General features: G+C 39.6%; 1 protein-coding gene across 1 annotated transcript in view; it reads right to left on the bottom strand.

Moving 5' to 3' along the window:
• UBXN4 (UBX domain protein 4) overlaps window positions 1–7,942 on the bottom strand; it is a 32,238-nt gene extending 24,296 nt beyond the window's left edge. Inside the window, exons 1-4 of the mRNA XM_008053727.2 lie at window positions 7,683–7,942; window positions 4,574–4,602; window positions 3,943–4,061; window positions 2,912–3,089 (exon numbers count right to left, since the gene is read on the bottom strand). Coding sequence (XP_008051918.1) covers window positions 2,912–3,089; window positions 3,943–4,061; window positions 4,574–4,602; window positions 7,683–7,816 — 460 coding nt within the window. The 5' untranslated portion in view covers window positions 7,817–7,942. The remainder of the gene's footprint in view (window positions 1–2,911; window positions 3,090–3,942; window positions 4,062–4,573; window positions 4,603–7,682) is intronic.
• Between the last annotated feature and the right edge of the window lie 7,596 nt (window positions 7,943–15,538).

Below are 15,538 nucleotides of genomic sequence, written 5' to 3'. Positions count from 1 at the left end.
CTGCATTCCAGTCTGGGCGACAGAGTGAGACTCCAACTCAAAAAAAAAAAAAAAATCTTGTCTTTTAGATATTGACATTTTCAAAAATTAAATCAATGCTTGAGATTTGCTTCAAAACAATCTTGGAGGAGAGGTGATGATGCAGAGATACAGATAACAAAATGTGAAAAAATACTGGGACTTATTGAAGCTGGATGATAGGTACGCTGGCTTCATTATTCTATTCTCTCTACCTTTGAATGTGTTTGTAAATTTCCATAATAAAAATTTATTTTAAAAAGCAAAATAGGCTGGACTCGGTGGCTCGGCCTGTAATCCCAGCACTTTGGGAGATCAAGGCGAGTGGATTGCCTGAGCCTGAGGGTTTGAGATCAGTCCAGGCAACTTGGCTAGACCTTGTCTCTACAATAAATCAAAAATTAGTTGGGGGGTGGTAGCACGTGCCTGTAGTTCCAGTTACTTGGAAGGCTAAGGCAGAAGAATAGCCAGAGTCCAGCAGGTCGATGCTGGGGAGGCTGTTGAGTGGGCCACTGCACTCCAGTCTAGGCAAAGGAGTGAGACTCCAACTCAAAAAAAAAGAAAAAAAGCAAAATAGGCCTGTGTAATGGTTCACGCCTATAATCCCAGCACTTTGGCAGGCTGAGGCAAGAAGATCTGAGACCTTGTCTCTACAAAAACAAACAAACAAAAAAACAATAGCCAGGCATGGTGGCATGTACCTATAGACTAAGATACTGAGGAGGCTGAGGTGAAAGCATTGCCTGAGCCAAGGACACTCCAGCCTGAGTGACAGAGTGAGACTCTGACTTCAAACAAACAAACAAAAGTAATATATATGGTCTTAAAAGAGTTCTTTATTGTATTTTAGAGATACATATCAAAATATTTATGAGTAAATATAATACTTGAAATTTGCTCTAAATAATAAATGGCAAGAAGAAGAGAATTAGAGAACACAAATGAAAACAGTATCAGTCATGAAGATAGGTAACAGATTCATGGGATTTCTATACTATTATCTCTATTTCTGTATATGTTTGAAATTTTCTGTAATGAATAGTTTAAAAAACTACAAAAAACTGAGATTAGAGTTGCTGGCACACCCCAGATAAGCCAGAGTTTACAGTCTGAGTCTAACCAAGTTAATTGCCTACTAAAACAAAAATAGCAACACTCTTTGCAGGAATATTTTGGAATGCAGAGTGTCTACAATAATGTACAATACATAATCCAATATTTTTTGACGTCAACAAACAGGAAAATGTGATCCATTCTCAAGGGAAAAGGCAATCAATACAATTAAATACAACTAACCCTGAGATTAGCTAGATATTGAATTTATTCAAATAAAGCCTGGATTATCTATCTGAGATGCTGGAGTAGGATCATCTTTTAGGATACTAATATGTTAATGTTTTGACTTAATCTATCCCTATGTTGCCTAATACAAAACGATATTACACCAAATAACTGTGACCACAATACCAGATATACAGTATAAAATAATCTTTTACTTTTTCTATGAACTCCTTTGCAGTCGCACTTCTTATTTCTATAAGCTCTACTATATAATTATCTTTTAATTCTAATTTTAAAAATACAGTACTACTTCCCTAAATGTGTGTAGCATTTAGGCCAGGCATTGTGACTTAGCCTGTAATTCCAGAACTTTGGAGGGCCGAGGTGAGAGGATTGCCTGAGTCCGGGAATTCAAGACCAGTCTAGGCAACTTGGTGAAACCTTGTCTCTACAATAAATCACAAAACCTAGTTGGGCATGGTGGCGTGCATCTGTAGTTCCAACTACTTGGAAGGCTAAGGTGGAAGGATCACTTGAGCCCAGCGGGTCGAGGCTGCGGTGGCCGTGAGCATGCCACTGCACTCCAGCCTGGACAACAAGAGTGAGACTCTAACTCAAAAAAAAAAAAGTAAGCCGGGCCTGGTGGCTCAGCCTGTAATCCTGCGCCTTTGGGAGGCTGAGGTGAGTGGATTGCCTGAGCCCGTGGGTTCGAGACCTGCCTGGGCAACTTGGCGAGACCTCATCAAAATAAAAAATTAACCGGGCATGGCAGCGCGCGCGTGTAGTTCCAGCTACTTGGAAGGCTGAGGCAGATGGATCGCTGGAGTCCAGCAGGTTGAGGCTGCGGTGGCCGGGAGCAGCCTCTGCACTCCAGTCTGGGTGACAGAGAGAGACTCCAACTCAAAAAAAAAAAAAAAAAAAAAAGTGTGTGGCATTTTAGTTGTTATACAAACAATTCCAGTCAGGCATAGTAGCTCATGCCTGTAATCTTAGCATTTTGGGAGGCCGAGGCAAGCGGATCACTTGAGGCCAGGAGTTCGAGACCAACTTGGGCAACACGTGAGACTGTGTCTCTATAAAAAATAAAAAAATTAGGTGAGTGTGGTAGTGTGCCTGTAGTTACAGCTACTCAGGAGGCTGAGGCAGGAGGATTGCTTGAGTCCAGGAATTCGAGGATGCATTGGGCCATAATCGCACCACTGCATTCCAGCCTGAGAGACAGAGAGACTCTGCTTCTATGAAAAAAAAAACAACACAAATATATTCGTTCATTTGAACCTTTCAAAATTCTCTATGATGGTAAGAGATTTATAAAACTCAAAGTGTCATAATGACATTCTTTGAACCACACCACGATAGCAGATATTAAAAATCAACTGTTGAGGACTAGAGAGTGAAGGAGACATTTACTGACTTTGCCCTCTTCAGTCACTAAATAACACACACTTATATTTAAGACAACCCTTACATTTTAACTTACAATTTAAGTCAAATTAATGTGAAGAAAAAAATATTAATACAATGTATTTCTTTTAAAAAATACTAATCCCTGGCCTTTAAGATGAAGTGAAGGAGTACTTCATTGGACACAAAAAGGCACATTAAAAGTTACCTGCTGCAGTATCTGACTTTGTATCAAGAGAAGTGGGTGGTGTCTCACAAAGTTCTTCATTTCTGGACTGACAGTTTTCAAAAGTGCTGTTAGGTTCAAGTGAGGCAGATGGAGTAGACACTGAACTTTCTGACTGGCTACCATTTGCCACTGATGTTTCACCTTTTATTGAGTGCATCTAGGGAGAAAAAAAATTAGAAGTTAATTAGCAGATAAGAATCTAAATCTCCAGCCCGAGCGACTCGACGAGACCTTGTCTCTACAATAAATCAAAAAAATTTAGCTGGGCATGGTAGCGCACGCCTGTAATTCTGGCTACTTGGAAGGCTGAGGCGGAAGGATCACTGGAGTCTAGCAGCAAGTTGATGCTGGGGTGGCCGTGAGTGTGTCACTAGCCTGGGCGACAGAGTGAGACTCCAACTCAAAAAAAAAAAAACAATCTAAATCTACCATGGCAGTAGAGAACAAAATATGAGTTAAGTCAATATATATTCTATAAAAGGAGTACTAAACTCTCATAAATAGATGAATCTAAAATGTATAATCCTAAACATGGCATAATCACATTATAGAACTTAACTGCAAGCTGGCAACAGCATAAAAAGATGTGTTTAAAAAACATTACTGACTTCCCTTCAAATTAGAATTTTAAAAAAAAGTTATAAGTGTCTATTAGCCATTTGCCCAAGGTGGACAGAAATAAGAAATTATTGAGTGTAAAGTCCTTAAAATATGTCAAGCAATATACAGTTAGGGCCTTGATTTGACAGCACTCTTTTTCAACAAAGTAGTAATGATGCTCACTATGTGTTGGGGTATGGGGTAAAAGAGAAGAGTGAGTAAGAAGTCACTCAGGCACAGGCACCTATAACTTCGTAATGCCAGTCCAGGAAGACAGTATTTACCACCTTTTAAATTTAATGACATGGCAGTTCCTGAATATACAGAGGGGCTCCAAAATATTCTCATGACAAATTCCTGACATATCATTTCCCCATATTTATGGAAAGAATAGTTCTTTTCCTTCTTACCTGTCGGACTTTGTGAATTCTTGTAACAAGTTCATCTGCAGAAACACTTCCTGCTATTACTTCCAAGGGAATTCCACTGTCTCCAATAAAGAAACTGGATGGAACACACACTACAGGATCTGTAGTTTAATTAAGTCTAACAATTCTTGTGAAACAAAAGTTTTATGAAACACTACTGATAACAAAGCAAATCATCATTGTGAATTTCACAATATAATCTCTGCTAACATGTTTATAAAATAATTTCAACTACTATCATTATATCTGTAGTGCATGTGTATGTACAATTATTTATGATTTGTACGGTATGAGCAAAGAACATCTACTACATTCTCTTGTATCATAACTTTCCTTTACAACCATCTTGCTATCTTGCAACTACTAACATTCCAACCAAACTGCTCCATATTGCTTTTCAGATATTCACTTTTTAAAAACTACCTATACTACCATTAGCTACTGTATTATCTCAAAGGATATTTTAAAATATAAAGTTTCCATAAACAAGAATGTATGATTTCCTAAATAAAAATGATTTCTAAATTTCATGAATCAGTCAAAAGGAAGGTAAATAAGGTAAACACACAAGCAAATATACATACACACAAGCAATTCTTCATTGAAAGGATACAGATTTGTGAAAATTGAAGGCAGGCTTCACTGTAAAACAAAATCAAACAGAAAATCACTAGATGAATGCAACCATTTTCCAAATACTGAGTTGTTTTTATAAAATTTACTGTCCCAATCACAAGTATTTTTCTGAAATTACCAGTTCCTTTCACAGCAATCAGCTAGAAGGAGAAAAACATAACACTTATTTCACAAGACCTTTTTTGGTTTATTTTATAATTTTCAGATTAAAGAACCATTTGCTCTTACAACCTACAACCTGGTGGCTGGATCTGGTGACTAAAATTGGAGTTAGTATCTGCCATGTTGCTTCCTCAGCACCAAATTAAATATGCCTGAATATACTAACATAATCTGGGACAAGAAGATATCTCTATGAATTACTTATGTATGTGATAATATAATACTCTAATAACAAGAGATTCAAAACAATCTAAGTATCCACCAATAAAGACTGAATAATCATGCAATTGTAAAAAGGGAAAATATACAGAAAATATGTCAAAATATTATTTTTGAAAAAAATGGGAGCAAAACAAGTACATTTTCTTAATTTAGTTGACTCTAATCTATAATGGACAATATAAATAAAATGATATGACATAATTAAGTTCAAAGATTCTGTTTTTTAATAACTACAGCTCAATAGCAAATGCTGTTGTGAAGTAGGCTATACTATGATTTGCTTTATGACATTTTTGAGTTTTCTGCTTTTGATTTTGTTTGGAGTCAGGATCTCACTCCGTCACCCAGGTTGGAGTGTAGTAGCACAATCACAGCTCATCGCAGCCTTGACCTCCTGGGTTTAGGTGATCCTTCTGCCTCAACCTCTCGAATAGCCCGATCTACCAATATGCCCAGCTAATTTTATTTTTTGTAAAGATGAAGTATTGCTATGTTGCCTAGGTTGTTCTTGAACTCCTGGGCTCAATACAGGCATCCAGTGACATTTTTGCAAATATGGGAAATTTTAAAATAAAAAATTTTACAAACTTATAGGTAAATGTTTTAATCTTGACAGTGACTTTCAAACACATTATTCGTTCCAATAGTATCAATATCAAAAGGATATGAACACCACTCTGCAATTACTAATGAATTAAGGTTTCTCGGCATTCAAGACTGATGGTTACTAACATCATAAAGAGAGACAATAGGCCAGGCTCGGTGGCTCAGTCTGTAATCCCAGCACTTTGGGAGGCCAAGGCAAGTGGACTGCTTGAGCCCATGGGTTTGAGACCAGCCCTGGAAACTTGGCAAGACCTCGTCTCTACAATAAATCAAAGACTAGTCGGGCATGGTAGCGCGTGCCTGTAGTTCCGGCTACTTGGAAGGCTGAGGCGGAAGGATCGCCAGAGCCCAGTAGGTTGAGGCTGGGGTGGCCGTGACCAAGCCACTGCACTCCAGTCTGGGCGACAGAGTGAGGCTCAAACTAAAAAATAAAAATAAAAAAGAGAGACAAAAGGATATTATGTCTTCTGATGGAAGATATACCACCATCTATAAAGTAGTCTTTTTTTTTTGAGTCAGAGTCTTACTCTGTCACCTAGGTTGAAGTGCAGTGGTTCAGATGATCCTTCTGCCTCAGCCTCCCAAGTAGCTGACACTACAGGTGCATACCACCACGATTGGCTATTTTTTTAAAAATAGAGACAAGGTGTTACTATGTTGTCCAGGCTAGTCTCAAACTCTGGGCACAAGCAATCCTCCTGCCTCAGCATTTCAAAGTGTTGGGATCACAGGCATGTACCACTGTGACCGGCTCTATGAAGTAGTCTTAAAGGAGGGGGCAGGAAATCAAACTTAAGACTGTCAATTTATAGAAGAAAATGGACAGGGAAACATAATAAATGACACTAACAGGCTGTAATCAACAAAATCTATACTGTAGAAAACCACAGAACAAATGACCTGATTTCTCTAAAAAATAAATTGCAAGGAAAAAGAGAGCTATGAAGAAGATGCCTACAGACTAAGAGACCTGAGAGAGATCAAAGCATCACAATGTGTATACCTTGAATTATCCTGAATCAAGAAAAAACTGCAATAAATTAATGAATAAAACTATGACTTTTTTGATAACTGAAAATTTGAACACTGGCTTGTTATTTGATGATATCAAAGAAATATTATTCATTTTTGAAATACTATAGTTATGTAAAAAAATTAAGAATCCTTATCCTTCAGAGGCAAACTAAAATATTTATGCATAAAGTGATAGGATAACTGTGATTTGTTTCAAAATTATTTGGGCTGTGGTATAGATGAAATAAGACTGACCATGAGTTAATACTTACTGAAGCTAGTTGACAAGTACATGGGAGTCATTACACTATTCAGTTACTTTCATACATGTTTGAAATTTCCTGGCTGGGTGCAGTGGCTCTTGCCTGTAATACCAGCACTTTGGGAGGCCGAGGTAGCAGAACTGTTTGAGCCCCAGAGTTTAAGACTAGCCTAGCCAATATAGTAATTAAAAAATTAGCATGGTGGCACATGCCTGGAGTCTCAGCTGCTTGGGAGGCTGAGGTGAAAGGACCACTTGAACCCAGGAGGTCGAGGGTGTGGTGAGCCATGATTGTGCTACTGAACTTCTGTATAGGTGACAGAGTGAGATTCTAACTCAAAGAAAAGGAATTTCGTATAATAAAAAAAATTTTTTAAGGTGGGAGAAGAAATGGAAAAACAAAACAGACTTGTGGATATCAGGTAGTAGGAGAAACCTATAAAAGTCCTTATTCCTATTGAATTAAAAGGCTCCATTCCCAAAAATGGGATTCAAAAGACTAAGTGGTCAATCGTTCAGAGAAATTCAATGTATGATTTCCAGATATTTCCAAGTTCTTGGAAAATGGGGAATCACAGTTCTTTTTGCATTCCTCGCACACAACACATAGCTGCTTGGTACACTAGAAAAACTTGAAAATTTTCCAGCAAGATAAAATAGTGCATTTGGAAAATGGCAGCCAGAATTTAGTTTCCCACTATGCCTTAGATACCTGAAAACATAACATCAACATTCTTACAGTCTATTTACACCATAAATCCCAACCAAAGAACATGATTATAAAACAAAAAAGTAATGAAATACTAAAACATGAGCAAACCTTTTGGTATCAATTTTAATAGCAACAAAACTGTTTGAAGACGCTTCTGTCACTTTCTCATCTTCCCAGCTAGCAGCCATCTGTGTAGACTGCTCATCATCACCTGTAAAACATTTCAAGGATTCTTGTAACATAGGGCTAGGATTTGCTGATACAAATTCTTTTCCCTGAAAAACCAGAACTTCAAATAAAAGTTAATCCTACAAATACTATTTTCTACCAAATGTGAAAACTAAATTTTTCATAAAATGAAAAGTGTGACTGCATATACTGTTCACATAATAAAGAGCAATGAAAACAAACTACATGGACTATTTAGATGACACAAAGTATTTTCTAAAAGATAAATTATGATGCAAATAATATCACAATAAGAAATAATAAGTAGGCTGGGCTCGGTGGCTCAGCCTGTAATCCTCCGCTTTGGGAAGCCGAGGTGAGTGGACTGCCCGAGCCCGTGGGTTCGAGACCCGTCTGGGCAACTTGGCGAGACCTCATCTCTACAATAAATCCAAAAATTAGCCAGGCGTGGTAGCACGCGCCTGTAATTCCAGCTACTTGGAAGGCTGAGACGGAAGGATCGCCGGAGCCCAGCAGGGTGAGGCTGCGGTGGCCGGGAGCAGCCACTGCACTCCAGTCTGGGCAACAGAGTGAGACTCCAACTCAAAAAAAAAAAAGAAATATTAAGTAGAAATGTCCAATGCCTACTTTGGCTTAAGTACATATCATTTTGGGAAATAAAATGTAGCATTTCTCTGTTGAGTTCAATGTCTCCACACCACAGCATTTATTCCCCAAAATGTCTCCAAGGTAGAGGCAGATACTATTCTGTTTGCAGTTTTGGACTTGCCTTTTACTATAGGTATGCTATCTATAAAAGTTATTCTGATCCAAAACTAATCTATGGTGATAGAATTCAGCATAATGGCTGCCTTGATAGAGAGAAAAGTATTACTGAATGATAAAGAGCATTAAGGAGCTTCCTGGAGTGCTGAAAATGTTCTGTATCTTGATCTGGATGGATGACAGATACACAGGTATATTCAAATGTAAAAATCTGTCAAGCTGTCAGAATGATTTCTCTACAAGAAATCAAAAATTAGCTGGATGTGATGGTGTGTACCTGTAGTTCCAGCTACCTGGCTTTCCCCGTCTCAGTCATCTGTTTATGGTTAACTCCATCCTTTCTATTCACAGGCCCCAAAACCTAAGTTATCCTTGCTTCAGTTGACTCTATCTCCAAAATATATCAAGAACATAACTACTCACCACTTCCACTGCTACCACCTTGATCCAAGCTACGGCATGTCACCTAGATGACCACAATAACAACAGTCTCCTACCTGGTCTCACTGATAAGTCTATTTTTAACACAGCAACTTTCTTAAAAAGCAAGATCATATCGACCCTCTGCTCAAAATCATACAATCGTTCCCATTTTCAAGGTAAAAGTCAAAGTCCTTACAAGGGCCCACAAGACCCCACATATCAGGTCTCAAGTAATCTGACTCATTTACTTTCTTGCTTGTTGGAGTCTTACTCTGTTGCTCAGGTTGGTGTGCAGTGGCATGCTCACTGCTACCACAGCCTCAACCTGCTGGGCTCAGGGGATCTTTCTGCCTCACCCTTCCAAGTAGCTGGAACTATAGGTATACACCATCACATCCAGCTAATTTTTGATTTCTTGTAGAGACAAGGTCTTCCCTAATTGCTCAGGCTGGTCTTGAACCCCTGGGCTCAGGTAATCCTCCAGCTTCTGCCTACCAAAGTGCTGGGATTACAGGTGTGAGCCACTGCGCCTGGCTTATTCTTTTCCTTTCTATTCTCAAATATAAAAGACACTCCAGTTTTAAGGTCTTTGTATCAGTCGCTTCCTCTGCCCGGAACAATCTTCCCCCAGATATCCATATAGTCAACTTTCAACTCTCGTATATCTTTGCTCAAATATCACCTTCTCAGTAGAGTCTTACCTAATCACCTACTTTAAAATTACACCTATTGGACATAAGCTCCCTTATCTCCTATTTTTTTTCTGTATTACTTATTACCTTCTAATATTCTATGTTTTTTGTTTGTTTTTTGAGTGGAGTCTCATTCTGCCGTCCAGGCTGGCAGGCAGTGGCACGCTCACAGCCACCGCAGCCTGAGCCGGCCGGGCTCAGGCAATTCTCCCACCTCAGCCTTCCAAGTAGCTAGAACTACAGGTGTACACTACCACGTCCAGCTAATTTTTTTGATTTATTGTAGAGACGAGGTCTCACCAAGTTTCCCAGGCTGGTCTCAAACCCCTGGGCTCAGGCAATTCTCTCACCTTAGCCTCCCAAATTGCTGGGATTACAGGCTTAAGCCACCACACCCGGCCTACTTTAATTATGTTTACTGCTTATTGTGTGTCTCTCTCAATGAGAAAGAAGGTCATGTGGGGAAGAATTATTTTCCATTTTATTTACTGATAAGATTCAAATCCCTACATCAGAACTTCAAACAGAGTAGGTATTCAGTACATACTTTGTGGAATGAATAGCTAAATGTCTATTAAGTATCTTGGCATGCCTACAATGTTTGGCCCTAATGATGTATATATGCATATATTTTGTGTGAGATGAGATCCAGGAATACCAGAAATAAGAGTTTGAAAAATGTGGCCATGGAAAAGTAAACAGGGACTAGAATGCATCCACAGACCAAGACCAAAAAGAAAGTCCCATTAGCAGACTCCCAGATGTTGAAGATGCAGAATGAGGGACAATTACCATTTGCAAGTGAGATCATTCTAAATGTGTCTTCAGAGACTATTGGGTGAGAAGAGGTGTAAGATTTCAAGCAAACGACTCAACTATTACCTAGAAAATAGATATATGGGAACATTCTCAACACAAACACTTGTCAGAGAAGATTAAAGAGTGAGAAATCCTTATCATTCATTCTTTCACATATTCACTGTTTTATTTCACATTTATTTTGTTCTAGAAATGGGGCTATATATTGACTATGAAAGAGCTGACCAATTAGAAGGAACACATTTGCAGGGAAGGACCTGTGTGACTAGGAATGTCCTGAACAAGCTAGAATGAGACAAAATGAGACTGAAGAGTTTAAAGGAGTCAAAGATGACTCCCACACTTATGGTTTATTCAACCAGATGTATGGCAGCACCACTTAGATGCACAACATCAGGGGAGAGGAAAACAAGCAGTAAATATACTTTGAGGTTTGAGAATCCTGTGAGGGCTTAAATGGTGGATGTCATGTAGATAGCTGAAAGCATACATCTGCTTCTTATGAGGAGTACTTTTCACCCCCTCACCTACACTGTACCACATGGTTAGGGGTCCCAAATGTCTTGTCCCTACCGGCAGTATCAGTCCAAGACAGCCTAATGGTGACAACAGTTGCTGGATCAGCAAAGGTAGAAAGCTTAATGGAGTGACTCAATTAGGACTTTCTTAATACTACAGAGTGGGATGATTAATTGCTAACTTTAGTATCTTTAGTTTCCTATATTTATTCAACTTATCAATAGGTGGGCCTAAGATTTTAGGAGAAAACATTGTATCCTCAGTGGTATCAGCAGTATCTAAAGTGAAGGCACTTAAAGAGAATAGTATAGGCTGAGCTCCATGGGTGGCTCAGCCTGTAATCCCAGCACTTTGGGAGAGCGAGGTGAGTGGGTTGCCTGAGCCCACGGGTTCGAGACCAGCCCAGGCAACTTGTGAGACCTCATCTCTACAATACATCAAAAAGAAGGCATGGTAGCACATGCCTGAAGTTCTGGCCACTTGGAAGGCTGAGGTGGAAGGATCGCTGGAGCCCAGCAGGATGCTGGGGTGGCCTTGAGTGTGCCACTGCACTCCAGTCTGAGCAACGGAGTGAGACTCCAACTCAAGGAAAAAAAAAAAGAAAAAGAAAGAAAGAACAGCACAAACTTATAAGTGAAAAGCTGCAGGCCCTAGGACAGCCATTCATCCAACCTAAAAAAATCACAGCTGCTCAAAACCTAAAGGTTTTGTGGTCTATATCAACCAAAAAAGGCAGTAAGTGATTTTTTTCATAAAATGTTAGCCTACCTAGCAACAACAGTCACTGTACAGATGCCTTTACTTCAGATTCCTTTATCAGGCTATCTGCCTTCCCAAGAATAAAAGCAAAATTGTGTTCAGTTTCACTTCTTTCAATTTGCATGGCTACAATACTTTGAAAATCTTGTCAATTTGTTGGCCAAAGAAATTAGTAGTAATTTCTCCAGTCTCCTATATTGATATCCTAGCAACTCTACCATATTCTTTAATTCATCCATGGAAATTTCACTAAATAAAGACAACTTGCCTAAAATGTTTCCCACCTTGAATAGTTCTATGAACCAAAGTATATCCCTTAGACCACTCCTTCCAGATATAAAGGTATCTTTTAAACTTTCTATTGAGTTGGCACATTATTGTTGAGGTCTCAGATCTAAGAAAATCATGAGGTCTAGCTTCAAAGTTATGAACAAAGCTCTAAGCAATCTGTAAGTGATACAGTTTCATGAGTCTGGTATCTACATACTCCTAGAATGACATTAATCCTACTTAGTCTTGGGGATTAACTGGCTAAAATGCTAAAAAATCTAACTATTTTGGAACAGGTTAAGGGACAGACTCCCTTGTGAAATTGCTAATAATCTTTCTGCAAACATTCAAAAGACACTAATATTCTAAATACATATAATTCATGCTTATCAGTAAAAGAGCTGAAGAATGTATAAATATACACAAAGCCTCCTATTACAAGACCTATAACTTAACTATCCTCATTTAACTATCCTAATGGTTTGCACTGGAGTTTCCAAATGGGTTTCCAAATAGTTATTAATAAAATTTAGCATTTCTTCTTTCAAATTAACCAATTACCTCAAGAATACCTTCTAAGAATGTTTGGACACCATCAATTGTTTTTTTTTTTTTTTTAAACATGACTACCATAATCCTAAATTTCCTGATTTCTACAGGTCTGATTTAAATCACCACATAAACAGCCTACAATTGTTTTGTTTTTTCCTTAAGAAATAAAAAACCAAAACATTTCTTTTGAAGCTGCTACATTTAACTAAGACAACACGTAAATCCTTTTTGAAACCTTAGTGCAAGTCACTTTATGACTGTAGATCTAAGTTCCTCATCTATAAAATGGGGATATTAAAACCTGTTCTACTATACACAAAAATCAACTCCGAATGGATCAAAAACCTAAACATAAAACCAAAAACTCTATGAATCTTAGAAAATGCAGGAGACACCCTTACGGAAATTGGAATAGGCAATCAATTCCTGATCAAAACCCCAGATGCACACGCTGTAAGAGATAAGACAGACAAGTGGGACCTCTACAAACTGAAAACCTTCTGCAAAGTCAAAGAAGCCATCAAGAGAGTGGGGAGACAGTCCCCAAAATGGGAAAAAGTATTTGCCAATTGTATATCTGACAAAGGCCTAACATCCAGGATCTACAAGAAACTCAAAAGTGCCGAAAGGAAAAACACAAACAGCCCCATTAAAAAGTGGGCAAAAGACATGAATAGACACTTCTCAAAAGACACATGAGCAGCCAAAAGACACATGAAAAAATTTTCAGCCTCAGTAATCATCAGAGAATGTACATTAAAACCACATTGAGATACCACCTAACCCTAGTAAGAATGGCCATCATCAATAAAACAAAAAACAACAGATGCTGGCTAGGATGCGGAGAAAAGGGAACTTCTACGCTGTTGGTGGAAATGCAAACCAGTTCAATCTCTATTGAAAACAGTGTGTCAACCGGGTTCGGTGGCTCAGCCTGTAATCCTGCGCCTTTGGGAGGTTGAGGTGAGTGGATTGCCTGAGCACGCGGGTTAGAGACCTGCCTGGGCAGCGAGACCTCATCTCTACAATACATCAAAAAATGAGCCGGGCGTGGTAGCGCGTGCCTGTAATTCCGGCTACTTGGAAGGCTGAGGTGGAAGGATCGCCAAAGTCCAGCAGGTGGAGGCTGCGGTGGCCGGGAGCGGCCACTGCACTCCAGTCTGGGCGACAGAGTGAGACTCCAACTCAAAAAAAAAAAAAAAAAAAAAAGAAAGAAAACAGTGTGTCAATTTCTAAAATAACAAGAAATTGACCTTCCATACAACCCAGCAATCCCCCTTCTGGGAATATACCTGGAGGAACACAAATCATTCTACAAAAAAGATATCTGCACATGCACGTTTACTGCAGCACTATTCACAATAGCAACAACATGGAACCAACTGTGTTGCCCATCGAAACTGAAATGGATAAAAACAAAAAGTGGTACATACACTCAATGGAATACTACACTGCCATAAAGAAGGACAAAATCATGGACTTCGCAGCAACTTGGATGGATTTGGAGTCTATCATACTCAGTGATCTACCACAGAAACAAGAACAGAGTAACACATGCTCTCACTCCTAAGTGAACACCTATCACTACAAAAAAGGGATGGGCAGTAACTGCCAGGGGAAGGGGGGGCACATAAAAATCAATTAGCCTGCCTGATACTAATGTAGGCAAAGTGAGGTTTAGTGGGAGGCCCAAAACTTCACCTGTACCCAAGCCACTTAGGTACACGATCCTGACTTGGACCCCATAACTTTAAAGCTAAAAAAAATTACAAAGAAGTGGAAAAGTTTCCAAAGACTTCACACCTGCTGTTATCAGTGGTTGCTGCTGGGGATTAAGGGAGCCATAGGAGAGCGACTTCCCTTTTTGCATGATTTACAATGTTGGCTGCAATTTTGACTATAAACATTTTATTCCAGTGTTATGCATAAAATAAAATGATTAAAAACCTGTCCTACCTATCGCAAGGACCCACTGAGATTTTAGGTGAAAAACACAATTTAAAGTATTGTACACCCATTCCTGTACTCTTAATCAGCACAGTGGCATTCAGTTTCCTTTTCACTTTTAATCCACTTTTTTTCATACAGGATTATAGTAATTTACTTATGTAAAATATATAACATAGCCCCAGACAGTCAGACAGCATAACAGAATCTAAACGATTCGAGCTCTTCTAACAGAGCATTGAGTTACAATTTTAGCATAACAATTATAAATTTAAAATTTAATGCTAAGAGAATTTTACACTTCGGCAATTCGTTCCTCACTGCAGTGCATGAAGTCATACAGCCGTATCGTGTGAATTATGAGTAAACCGTTACTTAACGCAAACAGTTGACGACATACAAATCAAATAAAGTGGCCACAAACATGGGTTTGGTCCGTGTCAGGAGAATGAAGGCGTCAGAAGGTCTGCTCTAAACCCACACGATTTCAGTAACGAGAGGCGCATATGGATCAAAATCACCCAGAGCGATACGGAGGAAACGAGTTAGTACACGTTCTCGAAACCATGCAGATTTTAGGCTAGGAAACAAGGACCGAACGGCTACTTCTTTTACACTAAAAAACGAAACAAAAAAAGACCCAACGTGCAACAAAGTCTTTCGCATTGGAGCCCCCGCCCCAGCACTGTCATTTCACGAAACGGAACCTCTCGAAAGCTCCAAAGTTTGTGTGTCGGGACCGGCCCGACGCAGGGGCGCGGACGTCAGGTGGGCCGCCTTTGTTGCTTATCGATGACACAGCTTTCCCCCTGACGGTCCACACGAGTCACAAACCCAACCGCCGGCCTCATGGCCGTGCCTACCCCGACCTCAACATCAGACCCTAGACGGGCGTTCGAGCATCCGGAAGAGGGTCCTCGGGGACGGGGCGGGGCAGGCGGGGGCCGAGCACCGAGACGGCGGCGCTTCGGGGACCAGGGCCAGACGGCGCCTGCGGCCTGGGGCCGGGAGAGTCGGGCGCGGGGCCCA

The sequence above is a fragment of the Carlito syrichta genome, unplaced genomic scaffold (assembly GCF_000164805.1).
Source record: "Carlito syrichta isolate Samal-C Ts95f unplaced genomic scaffold, Tarsius_syrichta-2.0.1 Scaffold75495, whole genome shotgun sequence".
Taxonomy (NCBI): Eukaryota; Metazoa; Chordata; class Mammalia; order Primates; family Tarsiidae; genus Carlito; species Carlito syrichta.
Note: the sequence above shows the minus strand (reverse complement) of the source record. Positions and strands in the feature narration are given on the sequence as shown.